At 27.9% G+C, this 16102-nt stretch overlaps 2 protein-coding genes across 2 annotated transcripts in view; one reads left to right on the plus strand and one right to left on the minus strand.

Moving 5' to 3' along the window:
* The window catches only part of LOC122271347 (uncharacterized), a 5915-nt gene extending 5493 nt beyond the window's left edge, over nt 1–422 (minus strand). The window contains exon 1 of the mRNA XM_071183827.1: nt 46–422. Coding sequence (XP_071039928.1) covers nt 46–422 — 377 coding nt within the window. The remainder of the gene's footprint in view (nt 1–45) is intronic.
* The window catches only part of LOC107440240 (protein patched-like), a gene marked incomplete at its 3' end in the record, with an annotated part of 71400 nt that extends 57775 nt beyond the window's left edge, over nt 1–13625 (plus strand). The window contains 2 exon segments of the mRNA NM_001323808.1: nt 1475–1499; nt 13587–13625.
* Nucleotides 13626–16102: the final 2477 nt, after the last annotated feature.

The raw sequence follows: 16102 nt of genomic DNA on the forward strand, positions 1-16102 counted from the left end.
CAAGCACCAACACCATAGGAACTTGCATCACACTGTATAACATACGGTTTTTTAGGATCTGGAGTATAAAGAGAAGGAGCTTCAATCAACTTCTTCTTTAGTTTTTGGAAGGATAATTCCTCTACGTCAGTCCAAGGAATAAGCTCTGGAACTTTCTTTTTGGTTAAATCAGTCAGTGGTTTTGCTATCTCAGCATAATTTTGTATATAATTTCTGTAATAATTAAAGAGACCTAAAGCACTTTTTAAAGCTGACTTGGTTTTAGGTGTTTCGATGATTTCAATAGCACGAAGCTTTTCAGGATCTGGTTCATGTCTACCATCTCCTATAATATGACCTAGATACTTGATTTGTGTTTTTGCGAAAACACATTTCTTGACATTAACAATGAATTTTAGATCAGTTAATTTAGACAGTACCATATCTAATTGTTTAAGATGTGTATCCCAGTCACAAGAAAATATAGCTACACTGTTAAAAATTTCTTTCCAAAATTACGGTAAAAGGAACGGCAGCAGTCTGTCCATCCGATTAACCGTAAAGTTTACGGTTGAGAAAAGTTATTTACCTTTACGGATTTAATACTGTTTACAACAAACACGGTTAAAAAACAATGTTAACAAAACTAAACGGTTGTACTACTGTATACACCTAATACAGTTAATTAACCAGGTCTAAAGAATTTAATTGCTTTATAACCGTATTGTTTAGTATGGTTAAATAACCATAAATATAAAAATCTACGGTTTAGAAACTATTTACAACTTCTCGGGCTAAAAAGATAGCTAGCATTTATAACAATAAAATAGAATAAGTGTCTCATATGAAATGTAACTGTAAATGCATGGAATCTTTACGATTTATTATCTAATTGGAACTAATTACAGGTAAAAAAAAAAAATTTATTAAGTTGATTTTGAATTTATGAGACTAAAATATTGAATTATGATCAAAAGATGCAAACAGCTTATTAAAACTCTATAATATTAGTGGCCAAGATTTCAAAAAGCAGATTAGGTGCTAAAATAGTTTAAATTTTTCTAAGAAATCTGAGTTCATAGACATAAAATTACACAGGCGGAGTAACTTAATAAGTATAATGGTAACCTCAAGGCATGTCGGGTGACCATTTTCTTAGTATTGCTTGTCTACCTGAATAGAAACTATACAACAACAGGGTCCTTATTGCTTGTTTGGCAGCAAGAATGATATTTTTAATGGGTTAAATACTGAACTTGAATGTATAAGAAAACAGAATATAAATGATAATTAGAACAATTAATACCACAATTTTTAAAAATTAAGTTATTCTAAACCTAAACTAGGTAATTCTAACATCAACTGTTGAAAACTTTTAAGTAACACAAAGATTTTTATTAAAACTTCATAACCATGTTGATAAATTACAGAAAATGAAAAGAAAACAATTACAAATAGCAAAAATGACTTTATTAAAGATTCAACATATCATTTCATTATAAAAATAGTTAACAATAAGCTTTTTGGAACGCTTTTGCTACATTTTAGAGAACTTTTGGTTATAGTAAAGGATACACAAGTAGAAACTGGCAACATGTTATAGAAAAACCTTTAAATCGATTAATTTTCATTATTGTAATAAATTGAAAATATTTGAATTATCTAATCGATTAATTTTCATTATTGTAATAAATTTAAAATATTTGAATTATCTAATATTGTTTCACAACAGAACAATTTTCTACAGACTCTCTAACCACCTTTAAGGCTTTGAAGTCACAGTAAATAAAAAATTTTATACATGAAATTTATCTGAATAATTTTTTCAAGTGTTTAATTTTCCTTTTCTTCCAAATGATTACAAGTTAAATGAATTGACAGAAATATAAATGCAATATCAATATACGACAAATATAATACTAATGAAATGAAAATATTAGCATAAAGGTTTTAAAGTTAAAATTAATTGTTTTTCAAACAGGATTTTAGGTTCTAATCAAAACCAAAACTGGTGCTTTAATTACACTTTTATTACGATATGGAAATAAAATTTAAGATATTTGACAAGGAATTTTTCTAATTAAGACGTGGTCAAAATTGCAACCCTCATAATTAATTATTTTTTCTGACAGATTAAAAATTATAAATACCAGTTCCTGTAGAAACTACTAGGAGGTATAAAAAATAACAAATGCAAAAAAAAAAAAAATCCACATACTATTTTGTAGCAAACTTAAAAAGGTCATTTACCTCTTTGTTTCAAAAAAATAATCCACAGAATTAACAGAAACAATTGACAGGAAATTAATTACAGTATAGTTATCTAGTATCATCGGGCTAACAAATCAGAAAGTTTTTAGTTTTCCGTCCAGTATACTCAAGTGCGAATTAACTATTAAAAAACCCTCAATAAAGTGGAGTTTATACGGATATCTATTTGTTCCTGTGTGTGAACTGTGTTAAATATTGCAAAAGATATGGTGTTGACACATTAATAAATTGGTGCGTTGAATGTATAGTTTGAGAACAAACAGCACAAAATCTGGTAGTAGTTCTGAGTTAATCACAAGTTTTATTAATTAGTCAATGCAACAAAATCAAATGGTATTAAAAACTAAATATTGATTAATAATAAAAGAGGGCAAGGTTACTTTTCTCCTGTATCTGAGTCCATAGAAATGGAGCTTATTATATTGAATAAAATTTTGCAATAGAAAATGACAAACTTGATTTCAACAATTAATGAAGCTTGGATAGAACTTTTATAATGAAATATATCGTTAAAACTTATGATTGCATTTCGAAATGAATGAATAATAAAATGATCAGGGCATTTTTTTGAGAAGAAAATTATTTACTTAAACTTAATAAACACCTTTAAACATTTTTTAAAAATGCTAAGCTATGAAGAAAAGAATAAAAAAATTAAGAGTCATTTCATTTCAATTAAAAATTTAACTTCTACAATCTGTCACCCAGCTGTCAAATATTTTTAGCTTTTTAAGTAAGTTTAAAATCTTTGGATGAATCCCTTTGTACAATTTTTTTCCTTTCTTTCTTTCCACTTTGGATCCAGATATAGGGTTTATTCCAACAAAGCACCTGAAAAATATGTTAAAATTAGTAAAAAAATAATTTTATGTACATCAACTGATATCAATACTCCTAATACTGATTTCTAAGAAACAAATTTAGCCAAAATAGAAAATCTTGCAGCCCCACATCTCAAATCTCTTCTTGTTGAAAATGAAAAAAGAAAAAAAAAACTCCACGAAGTCACAAATATTTTGAATTCTATTTTAATACCAATTTTTCATGGAGAATCCTTTCATTTAGAAACGCTCAACATACATATATGTAAGAAAACAAAAATCTAAGAAAAATGGCTATCAACAAAAGGCAAATTAGTAATTACCATAAACATTAATACAAATTGACAAGTTTATTATTAGTTATAGACTGTTAATTATTAGAGAAACCAGTTAGTTGTTTGCAAACTCAGCACAGAAAGGTTGACCAAGCCAAATGCAACTCAACACAGAAGTTAATGAACAAACTTTTTTTTCATACCTCAGGACTAGATTAAAAAAATATGTGTTATCAATAGTCAAAAGGATCTGTTCTCAACCAGTATGAACACTTAATGAATAAAATTGATGCATAGCATATATTCAGCAGCTTTATAGCTCTTTAAACATAATACAACACTACTGTTTAAGTGATAGCCCCATTTTGTTTAAAATATTTTACTAACTTAGTAACTGGATAATTACTTTCAGCTCTTCTAGCATTTCAGATATGACATTTTTACATGAGCAAGCAAACAATTACAGAATATTCAGGGGTGATTGTGAGCTTAAGTCAAAATTCCGGAAAATCTCTTAAGTTAAAAAAAAAAGAGAAAAGAAAAAAAGAAAGAAAAAAACAAGTTAAATTCAACAAAAAAATTTAAGCAATGTTATTTTCTTCCTTTTTCTCAATATTTCTTAGTTTACTTAAAATATATTTAAAATTTAACACATACCTATGATGACCTGGAGAAGTAATTAAAATTTACAAATATGTATTTCTTTCTTGAGTTTACGATTATAACAACTATTTACTGATGAAAAATGAATATTAATCATGAATATAAGCTTATAAAGTATCTCTCTGGCTCTCTCTTGTTACTAACAAATAAAATAAACTGTGTTTTTAAGTTCCACCTTTGAAAATTTGATTTACGGTAACTTCTGTGATCAATGATTTTTTTTAAACGTCTAGACATTCGATCTCCGGAAACTTTCGGATCACTGTTGGCGAAAAATCCGGATTTTTTCCAGAGCACAATCAGCCCTGAATATTGGAAAGTCAAATATTTTTGTTTAACAGGCTCTATCTGCAAACATTTTTAATATAATTTAATCTATTAAGAGTAGAGCATAACAAAAAAAAGGGTGAGGGCGCATAAAAGCAGAATCTAGTGCTGTTAATTTGCAATAACAAGATATTTAAACGACTTTTTTAATCCTTTAAAAAGTTTTAACTATTCTTAATTTTTAAAATTTCTCAAAAATAAAGTTTATTAACATAATATTTGATTTATTAGAGATTTGATTTCATTAAAAAAATCTTGAGTTAAATCAGAGCTTCTAATCTTTAATTTAGATTGATAAAAAGCTCAAAATCACTGATGGATCATCCCTTAACTGAATTGTGATTCATTTGTAATTGATTAGAACTATTTGAATTAATAATAAAATTTTAATCATAAACAGCAATTCTGATATATTTTTCCAATCATAGGTTTATACAGTGTTTTCACTACAGCGCGAGAATCTCGCATATTTTTTTACATTCTCGCATTAAAAAATTATTACCGTGAGAAATTTGTGCATTCTATAAACCAATTTCAAAATTTCTCATTTGCACCATTTAGAATAAAATCCGTTTCACTTTTCTTCCTGGATCTTTTATTATTTTCAACATCTGCCCCATTATCTAGCTTCCCTATTTACCAGTATTGCTCAGAACCTTTAAGAACAACAGAACACCATCCTTCCGAACCACGAACCTCTTTCAGAACGCATTTCTCTGTAACCACGTGTTTGCTGTAGGTGAGGTCATGTAAGACGTTCAAATTTTTTGCTCGTTAATGTAAGATGGACAAATACCTTGTAAAGCCAATATCTTCTACTCCGAAACGGACAAATGAAAATGAAACAAATGTGGGTAGAAACAATCAAAAGTAAACAAATACGCATTTGAGCAACCTAATGAGAATAGCTGATGAAAAAGATGTAGAACAATTTCCATATTCAATGCTTTAAAAATTAGAAGATGTTAAAAATGCATTATAATTAAAGAAATGATTTTTTTCAAGTCTCTTCGTGTTTTTTTTTTTTTTTTTTAATTTTTGAAATCTCACTTAACTTTTTGAAATCTCACCCTGTTTTTGAGAAAGGGTGAGAAATTCTCACCCATTTTTTTTCTGAGATGAAAACACTGTTTATATAAAATATATTTGGTTTTAATGAATATAATATATTGAAACACACATCAGGTAAATTTTTGTGTGACAATTGGAAGAATGGTATACTAAGTCATGTTTGTAGGTCTTGTGGCATTTCAACGATTTGCTAAAACTTTTTATTTTCTCCTTTTTTTTATAGCTTTTTTGCATAAATTTAGAACTTAGCTTTAACTAGAACACCAGGGGGAAAAAAAGAAGAGAAATACAAGAAAAATCAATAAAATTTTTAGTACCTCTGAAAAAATTCTAGCGTGCACGAGTACTCCAAAGGGTATAAATAATTAAATACGTAAAAAGATGCAAACCATGCAGCCACAGCTACAGTAGCATCTTTAATTCCAGTGTTCACAGCTATACCATCCATTACTAAAAAAAATTCGTCACACCTTAAAATTGATGTCCCTAAAATTAAAAAAAAATAATAATTAGTGATATGAGAATAAAAAAAGACATTATGTTATAAATTAATTTATAAGTTTCACAAAATTTTAAATTTAAAAAACCAGACAAAAATTAAGACAACAAAGACTAGAAAAAAAAAGACAACAAAAATTAGATACAGATTATTTCAAACAAGAGGAGAAACATCTCCGAGCAGAGAGAAATTTCATTAAATTCGAATTAATTTTCTCAATTATTAATAAAAATCTCTTACTACATTTATTCTCGTGAAATTCAATAGGCAAGTTTAAATAGGGTGAGAAATATTCCAGATGAATAATTTTAATTTTTTCTCAATAATCTTTCCCTTTTTAAACAATAGCTAAAATTAAACTAAAAATATATTGAAATTTTTAAGAATTGAAACTCTATGTTTGTGAATCACACAATTACCTTTTCCAACAAGACATGGATGCTTTGGGAGATGCTGCAGATTATGTGGATTGAAGACCTGAAAGAATATTAACTAGTTAGATGAACATTTAGTATATATTTAATAAGTTTAGAATACATTTATATTTAAATCAACATCAGGGTTGGCAAGATTTTGCCGCAGGTGGAAAAAACCATGGTAAATACCGGTAAAAACCGTCCTGGCAAAAACAGGTTTTTGCCAAGCAAAGTGGCAAAAAGTGGCAAAAACCTATATTTTCCAAGATGAGAGGACAAAAACACATTTTTGATACAAAATTATTCCTAAAATTGAAATATATACTATAAATATAAATAATTACAAAAAAATTAACAAAATTATTATTCCATAATTAAATGATAATGTAATAATATATCATTTTAGTAGTTTAAAACATTATTGATTGGAAAATTTGTGATTATTCTCTTTTTTCCAGTGAAATAAACTTATTTTAAATTAATATAACTATAATTTGAAGCATAAAATATCTATCAACATGTGTAGTTAATTATTGTACAAATATAATTTTTTATAATAAATAATAATATTATACAAATAATATTTATTTGTAAAAAAACATTTGCTTAAGGATTCTAAAATAAAAAGAGGTCAAAAACTTTCAATCTTTTAAAAATTATTACCCTTATAATAATTTTTAATATGTTAAAAATAATTTTTTCATGTAATGTATCGAAATTATTATTCATTATGATTGATTTAAATATGTTTCAAGTATTTTGTAATAACATTTAATCAGCAGTTCAGATAATTTGGTTTTTGCCGGTTTTTACCAGGTTTTTGCCACTGTCCTGGCAAAAAACCCTTTTTGCCGGCAAAAACTCTAACCCTGATCAACATTAAATTACATGGGGGTATAACCGAAATAGACTTATTAATAGTAGAACAGCAAATTAATTTATTTACAACTAACGAGTTACAATTTAAAATTAACACTTTATTCTTATTTATAATAAATCTTTTTTATTTTGAACATTAGTCAATAATTTACATTTATTCTCTCTCCTTTACAGGATAACTGCTATTATCAATAAAATTTGATTTAAATTTTTTTAAAAAAAGAAGGAAAACACACAACTCTAAGAATAGTATAGATTCACAATCAATTATTTCAGTCTTAAACAAAGATTCCTTTAAAAGAATTAAATAATTTAAAATTGAGAATTTTACTGCATTTAATTTGCTGAAAACTAGATAAATCACAAAAAGCTATTTTTGATGCTAATCTGAGCAGAAAAAGACTTCCATCATGGAAATTCCATTACACAATCAAATTAAAACAGGAAAATGTTCTTACCTCATCAGTAAAAAAGACTGAGTCAGTCGACTCATTGAAAGACTTTCCCAAAACTAAAACTAGTAGAAGAAGTTGATTGGGATTATTCATTAGGTCAGTTTCTGACATAAAAACTTTAACTTCTTTTTGACCTGAAGACCTGAAGAATGAAAACAGAGTTTTACTCTTTAACATCACTGTACTTTCTAACATTTCAAAGAGGTTAATATTTGTCAAAATTTCGAAATGAGCTGCAATGCCTCTTTCTGTGAACAGTATTGGCCAATCTTTCAACAATTCTCCAATTGAAGCAGCCCCTTGATTGATTGCAGCCCTCTGCAAATAATAAGTTTCTTTAAGAAGAGTTATTGTGCGGTCAATATCAGAATCTAAACACTTCTGCAGAACTTCCTTCTTTGAAATTAGTTCATCATTGGTTACCCCTTCAGGCAAAGGAATTGACCAAGCAACACATCCATAGCTATCTATTACCATTTTTCTTTTTTTGAAGGGTGGAGAATCTGCCATAATTTGGGGTGACGTAGTAAGTTTTCTTCTTAAATTTTCTATTCTAGTATATAATCTGTATGCAAGATTGTCATAGCCCGTACCTAATGTCATGTTGTTAAATTTATCCTTCAACACTGGGAACTTCTTTGCACATTCCTCAGCCACCTTCACAACAAATTTTTTCTGAGGATATGCATTTGCTTTCAAAATTTCATCTACTATAACTCTGACGATAATACGAAACTCAGAGGGTCTTAATTCTTCACCTTTTTCTAAACTGTTTAAAATATTCTTTGGCAACAGATTCCAGCTTATCCTAATCACATCTACCTCTTCGGGAGCTAAGGCAGGTAAAACCACTTGTGGAGATGCCTCGGCTACAACTGTATATTCGCATATTATGCTCCCTTCGACATTGTTGACAGCATCTAAAATTTAAAAAAGAATAATCTAAACTCCTTGTGTATGTCTAAATTGGATAGATAGGGTATTTACAGTTACATTATTTTAGCACTTAACTATAATCTAACTAGATAAGAGTTTTTAATCTGATTCACACAATATTTATTTGTATAAAAATTAAGATAGAAAAAGTATATGAACACTAAGGCATCAAAATCATGCAAGTATTAAGTACCTTCCTTTAAAATACATCAAAATTCTTAAAAATGTTCAGTTAATTCAGCATTATGAAACAACTAAATATGGATAGAGTAAAGAAATATGAAATGTTTATTTATTATGGAATATTGAATGTTATATTGTTTTCCAGTATAGAACAAAATTTTGATTTGTGTGACAAACTTTTCTAATAAATTACTACTTAAAACTTAATCAAATTTCCTTGAAAAAATTCAAAATATACATTTTTGGCAAAAATTTTATTGCTTAAAAGCCAATATGTCATTGAAATTATGATTAAAAGTGTGACTATATAGAAAATTTTTAATAATAATATTAAATTGAATTAGTTTTTCACATAGCAAATTAACTATTGTAAAACTTTTTGTCTTAAATATTCAATGGTCTTAAAAATTTTTTCTAAAAATTCTTCATATATTATTACGATTTTGTAAAACTTTACCTTTAAATAATATGGACTTTAGTTATTTGGGCCATAAAAAATTATATAAATACTTTGAAATGATTCAATCAGCATTCTTGCTTGAATTTTATTCAGATGTTCCAATAAATCTGACTCTTGTATATATTTAATGTGAGAAAATGTTTTCACGCCAGCATTCTTCAAGAGTTTTATGATGTCCTCGGTATCAACATCATCTAGCGTGTTCATTATTATAGATGACAATTTTTCATTTAAATCCATAATAGACAGGGCGAAAAGAACTAAATAAACATAAAAGACACTGAAAATATTATTGCCCGATAATGAGTTACATAAATTAAACAAAGGATAACTTTGCTTGAAATAAATACTCTTTATTTTAATTGAAAAAAAAAAAAAACTAAATAATAAATTTAAAAATAATTGAATTAACAATGTTAATGTAGATTTAGTTTTTAAAGGCAATTTTTCAACAACATATCAGTAATAGATTTGCCACATATTATATTTTTATCACTATGCAAAAGTTTTTAATCAGTCATGAGTTTTTTAGATAAGCATGTACAATAGAGAATGTAAATTTTTGTGGATTATCAAACTCTGAAAAATGGCCTGCATATTATTTAATTATATAAAAATCTAGCTTCGGAATATTTTAAGCTTTAAAAGCCAAAATTAATGCCTTTTTAAAAAAAAATTTTTTTTTATGTTTTTCTAATATGCGAGAATTTTGTTAAAATATTGTTTACATAATAACTCAGAATAAAGTTGATTTGTCATTACTTAATTTTCTAAAAGAAAAGGAAACTGGTGTTTTTTTATAATGAATCTTTCACCATTGTGCGTCATATAACTATAAAGTGGGTATGTATCCAATAAACTATTCGAATAACAAACGCACTTGACCTGTTCAGGAGTTATTTCTTCAACTACATGTATACCTCTTTCAGGATGAAACCAATCATTAAAAACTTTAACAACAAAATAAATATGTTTCTTTTCATCAGTCAAAATAAATAAAATTTCACAAAGATGCTCATCTACATGTAGAAATTGATTGACTTTGTACACTATCTGATATATTTCAACCTTAGTGGAAATAAACCATATACCATGCTTGACTGTATCTTTGACCGAATCTTGAATTGAATATCTGTAGAGATCAATGTTAAATTCAGTTTTGTCACTAACATGTAAAAAACCAGAGAAAAGCCTACCCTTCAAAAGATAGCATTGCAATAATTGATGTTTCATTGATAAGCTGTAAGTTATGTTAATAAAATTTTGACATTGTCTTACAACCCTTTTAAAAAAAGTATGTTTGCTTTCAAATCGTAAGGTCCACAGTCTAACTAATGGTCCAAACTTCATGATTAATTCTGGATAGTGATGAAAAAAATGATGTTTAGGCTTCAAATTTTCATTGGGAAAAGCTGTTTTTCGATCCTCTAAATATTCATCAATAAGACTTTTCATACAAATTACCTGACCAGGACTTAATTTAGGAGCTGTAGCATATTCTGTTATTTCTTTTAATTGAAGCATGAGAGTCCAAACTGGATCATAAGTATTAACTTTGTTTGCTATAATGACAGGTAAAAAACGTAAGAGTGACCAAATTTGTGAAGCACTACCATTCACCTTTGTACCATTCACCTTTTTAGAGAGCATGGCAGGCTTATTAGAGGCATCAGAACCCACAAATTTAAAAGTCTGAATCATATTATTTAAATCAAAATAAGTTAGACATTTAGCATCAATAAAATGATTCAGATACAACCGTAAGTCGTAAGCTATTACACCTTCAAATAAATCATGAGCTACACAAGGAGGCAGCCCTGAAGATGTGTGAAAATTTTCTAGCTCATTAAATATTGGTTTTGAAATCAAATTTGCCTCAATTTCCTTTCTAAAAAGATCTGGTGTCAATCGAGGGGCATCTAACTTTGGATATTCCTGATTTTTCCAATGAGGTCTTTTTATTATGCAATACCTACACATATCATCTGATGTTGAAAAATTTTGTGAGAAACCACCAATAAGATGTGATCCTAAGTTATCCCCACATATACAAAATACATTGGCTTTAAATGTAACTCCGTTATGCATAAATCCTTTTTCTAACTCTTTCAAATCAACTATCAATCTCTGTAAAACTTTTCTCTCTCCAAAAAGTTTTAAATCATTTTCAATGCAAAGCAGTAGCAATTGAATCTGATTGATCTGAGATCTATATTCAGGATAAATATTTTCCAAAGTAAAGTAAAAAGCAAGTATTTTGTGTTTGTTTTTGGCCGAACCCAGTGGGTTTACGAGCTCAAAAGCATCTTGAAAAAGAATTATTTGTAAAGTGCTATTGTCTTGAAGATTGGGATTAGATTTAAACAAATAACCATCTTTAATGTCAGATAAAAAATTTTTATTCGAAGGTAGGGGATTTTGAAACTGAAACTGGAAAGATTTATCACTTAACAAACACTTCAAAGTTTTTTTAATTGGGACATAATGGCAACTTCTTGATTTATTAAATTTATCTTTGCCTAATTCAATTTCCTCAGGCTTTACAAAATTAAAATTTTTTTTGAAATACTTGGATCTGAGAAACTTTGATCGTAAAGGCCCAGTTTTTAGATTCAGAATAGATAGTATACCCTCGTGTGCATTTACAAAATTTAAAATAGAGCTCTGCTCTTCGTCTCTTAGTTTCAAAGATTTGAGAGATTTAGTGAACTTGCCCTTAAAATTATTATCATCAGTTAAAATTAGCATATGCAGTTCCTGTATTATCTTCTGAATAGTACTGGAAGGAACAAGAAATTTGGCTTCCAACATCAAACAAAACATTGCTGTGTTCTTTATCATTTCCTCTTGTGGGTTTATTATTGGAATCTCATCAGAATCAAAAATACTAAAATTATCAATCGGTGCAATTATAGAAGATGCTTTAGATGATTCCCTGTTAAAATTGACAGCTTTTTTAAAAAACTGTGGCGATAAATTTTTGTTTCTTAATGAATGGTTTCTAGTAATGTGTGAGGAAAAAGAGGATTTCAATTTAAAAAACTTAGTGCAATGGTCAAAACAACATTGAATTTCTCTCCCTAACTTTAAATGAGATTTCAAATGACTAACTAAATCACTTGCATTTGTAAAAGATTTGTTACATAGTTTTATATTACAACACAGATTTAATGAAGATGAAACAAAATTATGGTTATTTCTCAATTTTTGGTGGTATCGTGATATATGTGTATCGAATGCATAAAATGTTTTAAATGTCTTATAACAATTTGTCACACCACACTTAAACTTAGTATGGAACTCATGTCTATGAGTAGACATGTGGAGATAGTACACTCTAGATGAGTAACCAACATAATTACATACATTGCAATGATACATAATAGATTTTGCTTCTAAATTATTAATAATCACATTTTAAATTTAGTCTACATTTCATTTTAGTAAATTGTAAAAATATGTAACACCTAGCCTTATTACATTAAGATAACTTAAAGCGAATTTAAAGAATAAAAATGAACACACTAGATATGTTGTAACATCAATTAATGAGATACAAGCTAGAAAAAAAAGTTTAAATCATGAATATGAGAACTTTAAAAAGGAATTAATTGTGCAAAACTACCAAATACACTACTCTTAACAAAAATAACTAAAAACTAGAATTTTTTTTTTTTAATTAGACTTCTTTTTTTCGATATCTAGGTATGTTCAGGCTTAGTAGTCGGTCTGAAAAAAAATCACAACATTAGAAAAAATTCAAAAAATTAATTAGGACATTTTTTGACATTATGGATGTACCAGACAAACTATAACTGAAGTATAAGACCGGGATAGCCTGGTTGGTAGGGCGCTGGGCACTTGTCTAAGAGCTTGATCCCCGGCAGCCGAAAACTCCCCGTCTTAAATGGTGACTGATGCACCTTAAATCTGATCCAGGAGTTTCCTTGTCAGCTGGATTGGTTCAAAATTGCAAGGCTACAGAGTTGAACATTTGTAGTCGTAAACCCAAAAATTGGGTCTGCTGTTCAACGACGGATATAAAATAAAATATAACTGAAGTATAATTTGCTTTACTTAAGTGCAAGAAAAGCAATTTTAACATAAGAGAAGGGAAAAAAAACTACTTTTGATTCAGAACCTACTATTTTTAATTATTATTCTGTTCAGAAGAACACTTTTACAATTTCCAGTATAATTTTGTCAATATTGAACAGTAAAATGCAAAATTAACAGTCGGCACTTACTACAAGGCACTAAACATAACAACTGGCAATTCACCAACTAGTTGCCACACTGTCACTTTTTTGATTAAAAATACACCTTTTACTACTATTTTAATAAAATTGAATCATTATGAAGATTTTATAATATTCTGAACTTTATTTTACACTTAATTAGCAAATTATCAACCAAGGTAGCATTCACCTCTTTTGCCATTTCAATCAGATTAACATTTAATATTAATTATTACCAGTCAATTTTTTTTTTTGATAAATGTATTAAAGCAATAGACAGATAATTTAAATTTACCCTAAGTTTTTGAGTAAGTTCATCAAAAGTAACCAGAATGTCATCAAGTTCATATTAATATTTAGTATAGAACAGAACTAATTAAAAACTTTATCTCAAGATCTTATGTTAATTATAAATATTAAGTTGATAAAGACTTTTTAAAATAATTAGGGGAATAAGTCCATACCAGGATCTGTGCAGCCACTATCACCAAGGAGCCTAATGAATTTCAAACTACCAAATTTAGGATAACAAAATAAGAATTAAAAGAAAAATATGACTTACAAATATACTACAAAAATACAACTTTAAAATGGACAGGAAAATAAAATATTAAAAAATCCTATGTAATTAAACAATTTAGTACCAATTAATTAAATTATTAACTTTTTTTTATTAAATTAACAACATACATACATTGGATGAAAAACATTAACATTTAACTATGTTCTGTTATTAGTAAGTTTTTTTTTTTTTAAATATTAACTTTTTCTTAAAGAACCTTTCCGGAAAAAAATGTAGAATTAGTTCTTTTCATTAACTTTCAAGCGGATATAATGGAATTTTTAAAACAATGGTTTACAATAAAAGATATTATTTGTATTCTTTTCATTCAAATTTTCGCTTTAAAATATATTAGACTTTCACGAATAATATTTCTCATGCAATGAATAAACTTGAATTGTAAGAATATATTTAATTAAGAATTGTACTTTCATTCGAAAATCAAAAATTCGGCCAAATCGAAATTCGTTGCTAGTACAACATTAAAGTGCAATGGCGTTAAATTAAGCACATTATGGAAAAACTATAGCATTAGCGACTTAAATTTTAAGTTTTTTAAAAATAATATAACGATCAAAACAAATAAAATGCTGAATAAAACTACAACTATCGTTTTTCTTCAGAAAAAAATTACTTATCACTTGACATTGCATACGAACACATATACTCAAAATTACATTTTTACGAGAGATTAAAACTTAAATACAATAGATAATAACATGAAATAATTATGCAATGAAATACTTACTTTTTCTATCTTTGTCTGATTCTGAGTCGATGTTGTCGAACACTTCATTAATTGCGCCAAAGATATGAGCCTTCCGATAATGGAAAAATAATTATTATTCCATATCGCACAAGCTTTCAGCTTTCGAAGAACTCGCGCTAAATTTTCATTGGCGGAAGACCTAGGTGGCGCGAAAAAAATTATCGTTGTTTAAACGTAAAATAAAAAAACAATCAATCAACTGTTTTTCTCAATATTAACTGTTTGAATGCCATATTTTTTACGTTTATTCTACTGTTTTGGAAACTATTTTTCCATAACTATTTTTCTCAGAAATTTCTAACAGTGTAAGTTGGCTTAGTTGGTACGATAAAATTCTGGTCGTTTGACCATATTATGTGAAAGCAGTCAATAAACGATTTTTTTCACAGTTAACAGTTTGATTACCATATTATTTATGGTGATTTGACTGTTTTGTTTGAATATGGTGAAATAACAATGAAATAAATTGTTATTTAACCATCTTTTCCGAGAAATTTCTAACAGTGTGAGCAACAAACATTTATAACGCCCTACATAATAACCTACTAGCCGAAATCTTTATTTAATTGTTATTACGCATAAAACTAATGTCTGCACAAATTAAAACTATGTACAATATAGCTCTACATAATGTATTTGTTCAACTTTTTTAATCTTGGTAAAAATAAATAACTTTGCCATTGTAGCAGTATAGAAGTACCTACATACAAATCAACATTCTTGCTAACGCTACGTTCGTTTAGTATATATATTTTCACAATCTTTGCTAAACAATTTCACTTTAGAATATTTATTCTAATTTTGGCTTTTGCTAGAAATTTTGATGAATGATTTTGCTGTTAATAATATTTAAGAACATTAAGTTTTAGCTATGTAACTTATATCATGAATTCATTATTTTTTAAAATCAGGAATTTTTCTTCAAATTTTCTTATAACTTCAGCAACTATTTTTTGAATCTTCATTTTCACCAACATTAACCACATTATCAAATTTTTCGTCCTCATCTTACAGTTTCAGTGACAAAATTTTCCAACCACGTCAACACGATAACATTTCATTTTACATTTTGCCAATATAATAATTAATAATTTAAGATGGCTCGGCCATATCTGGAGAGGCTCTGAAGATAGCCCTGTAAAAATTGCCACCTTCAAGAACCCTCAGGGGTCCCGCTCTAGAGGTAGACCACCTACTCGATGGCTCAACGACACCGAAAACGACCTCAAAGTCCTAAAACTTAAGAACTGGAGGGGAGTTGCCATGGACAGAGGGAGCTGGAGAAGGCGTGCTGTTGA

This window comes from Parasteatoda tepidariorum, chromosome 7 (assembly GCF_043381705.1).
Source record: "Parasteatoda tepidariorum isolate YZ-2023 chromosome 7, CAS_Ptep_4.0, whole genome shotgun sequence".
Classification (NCBI taxonomy): Eukaryota; Metazoa; Arthropoda; class Arachnida; order Araneae; family Theridiidae; genus Parasteatoda; species Parasteatoda tepidariorum.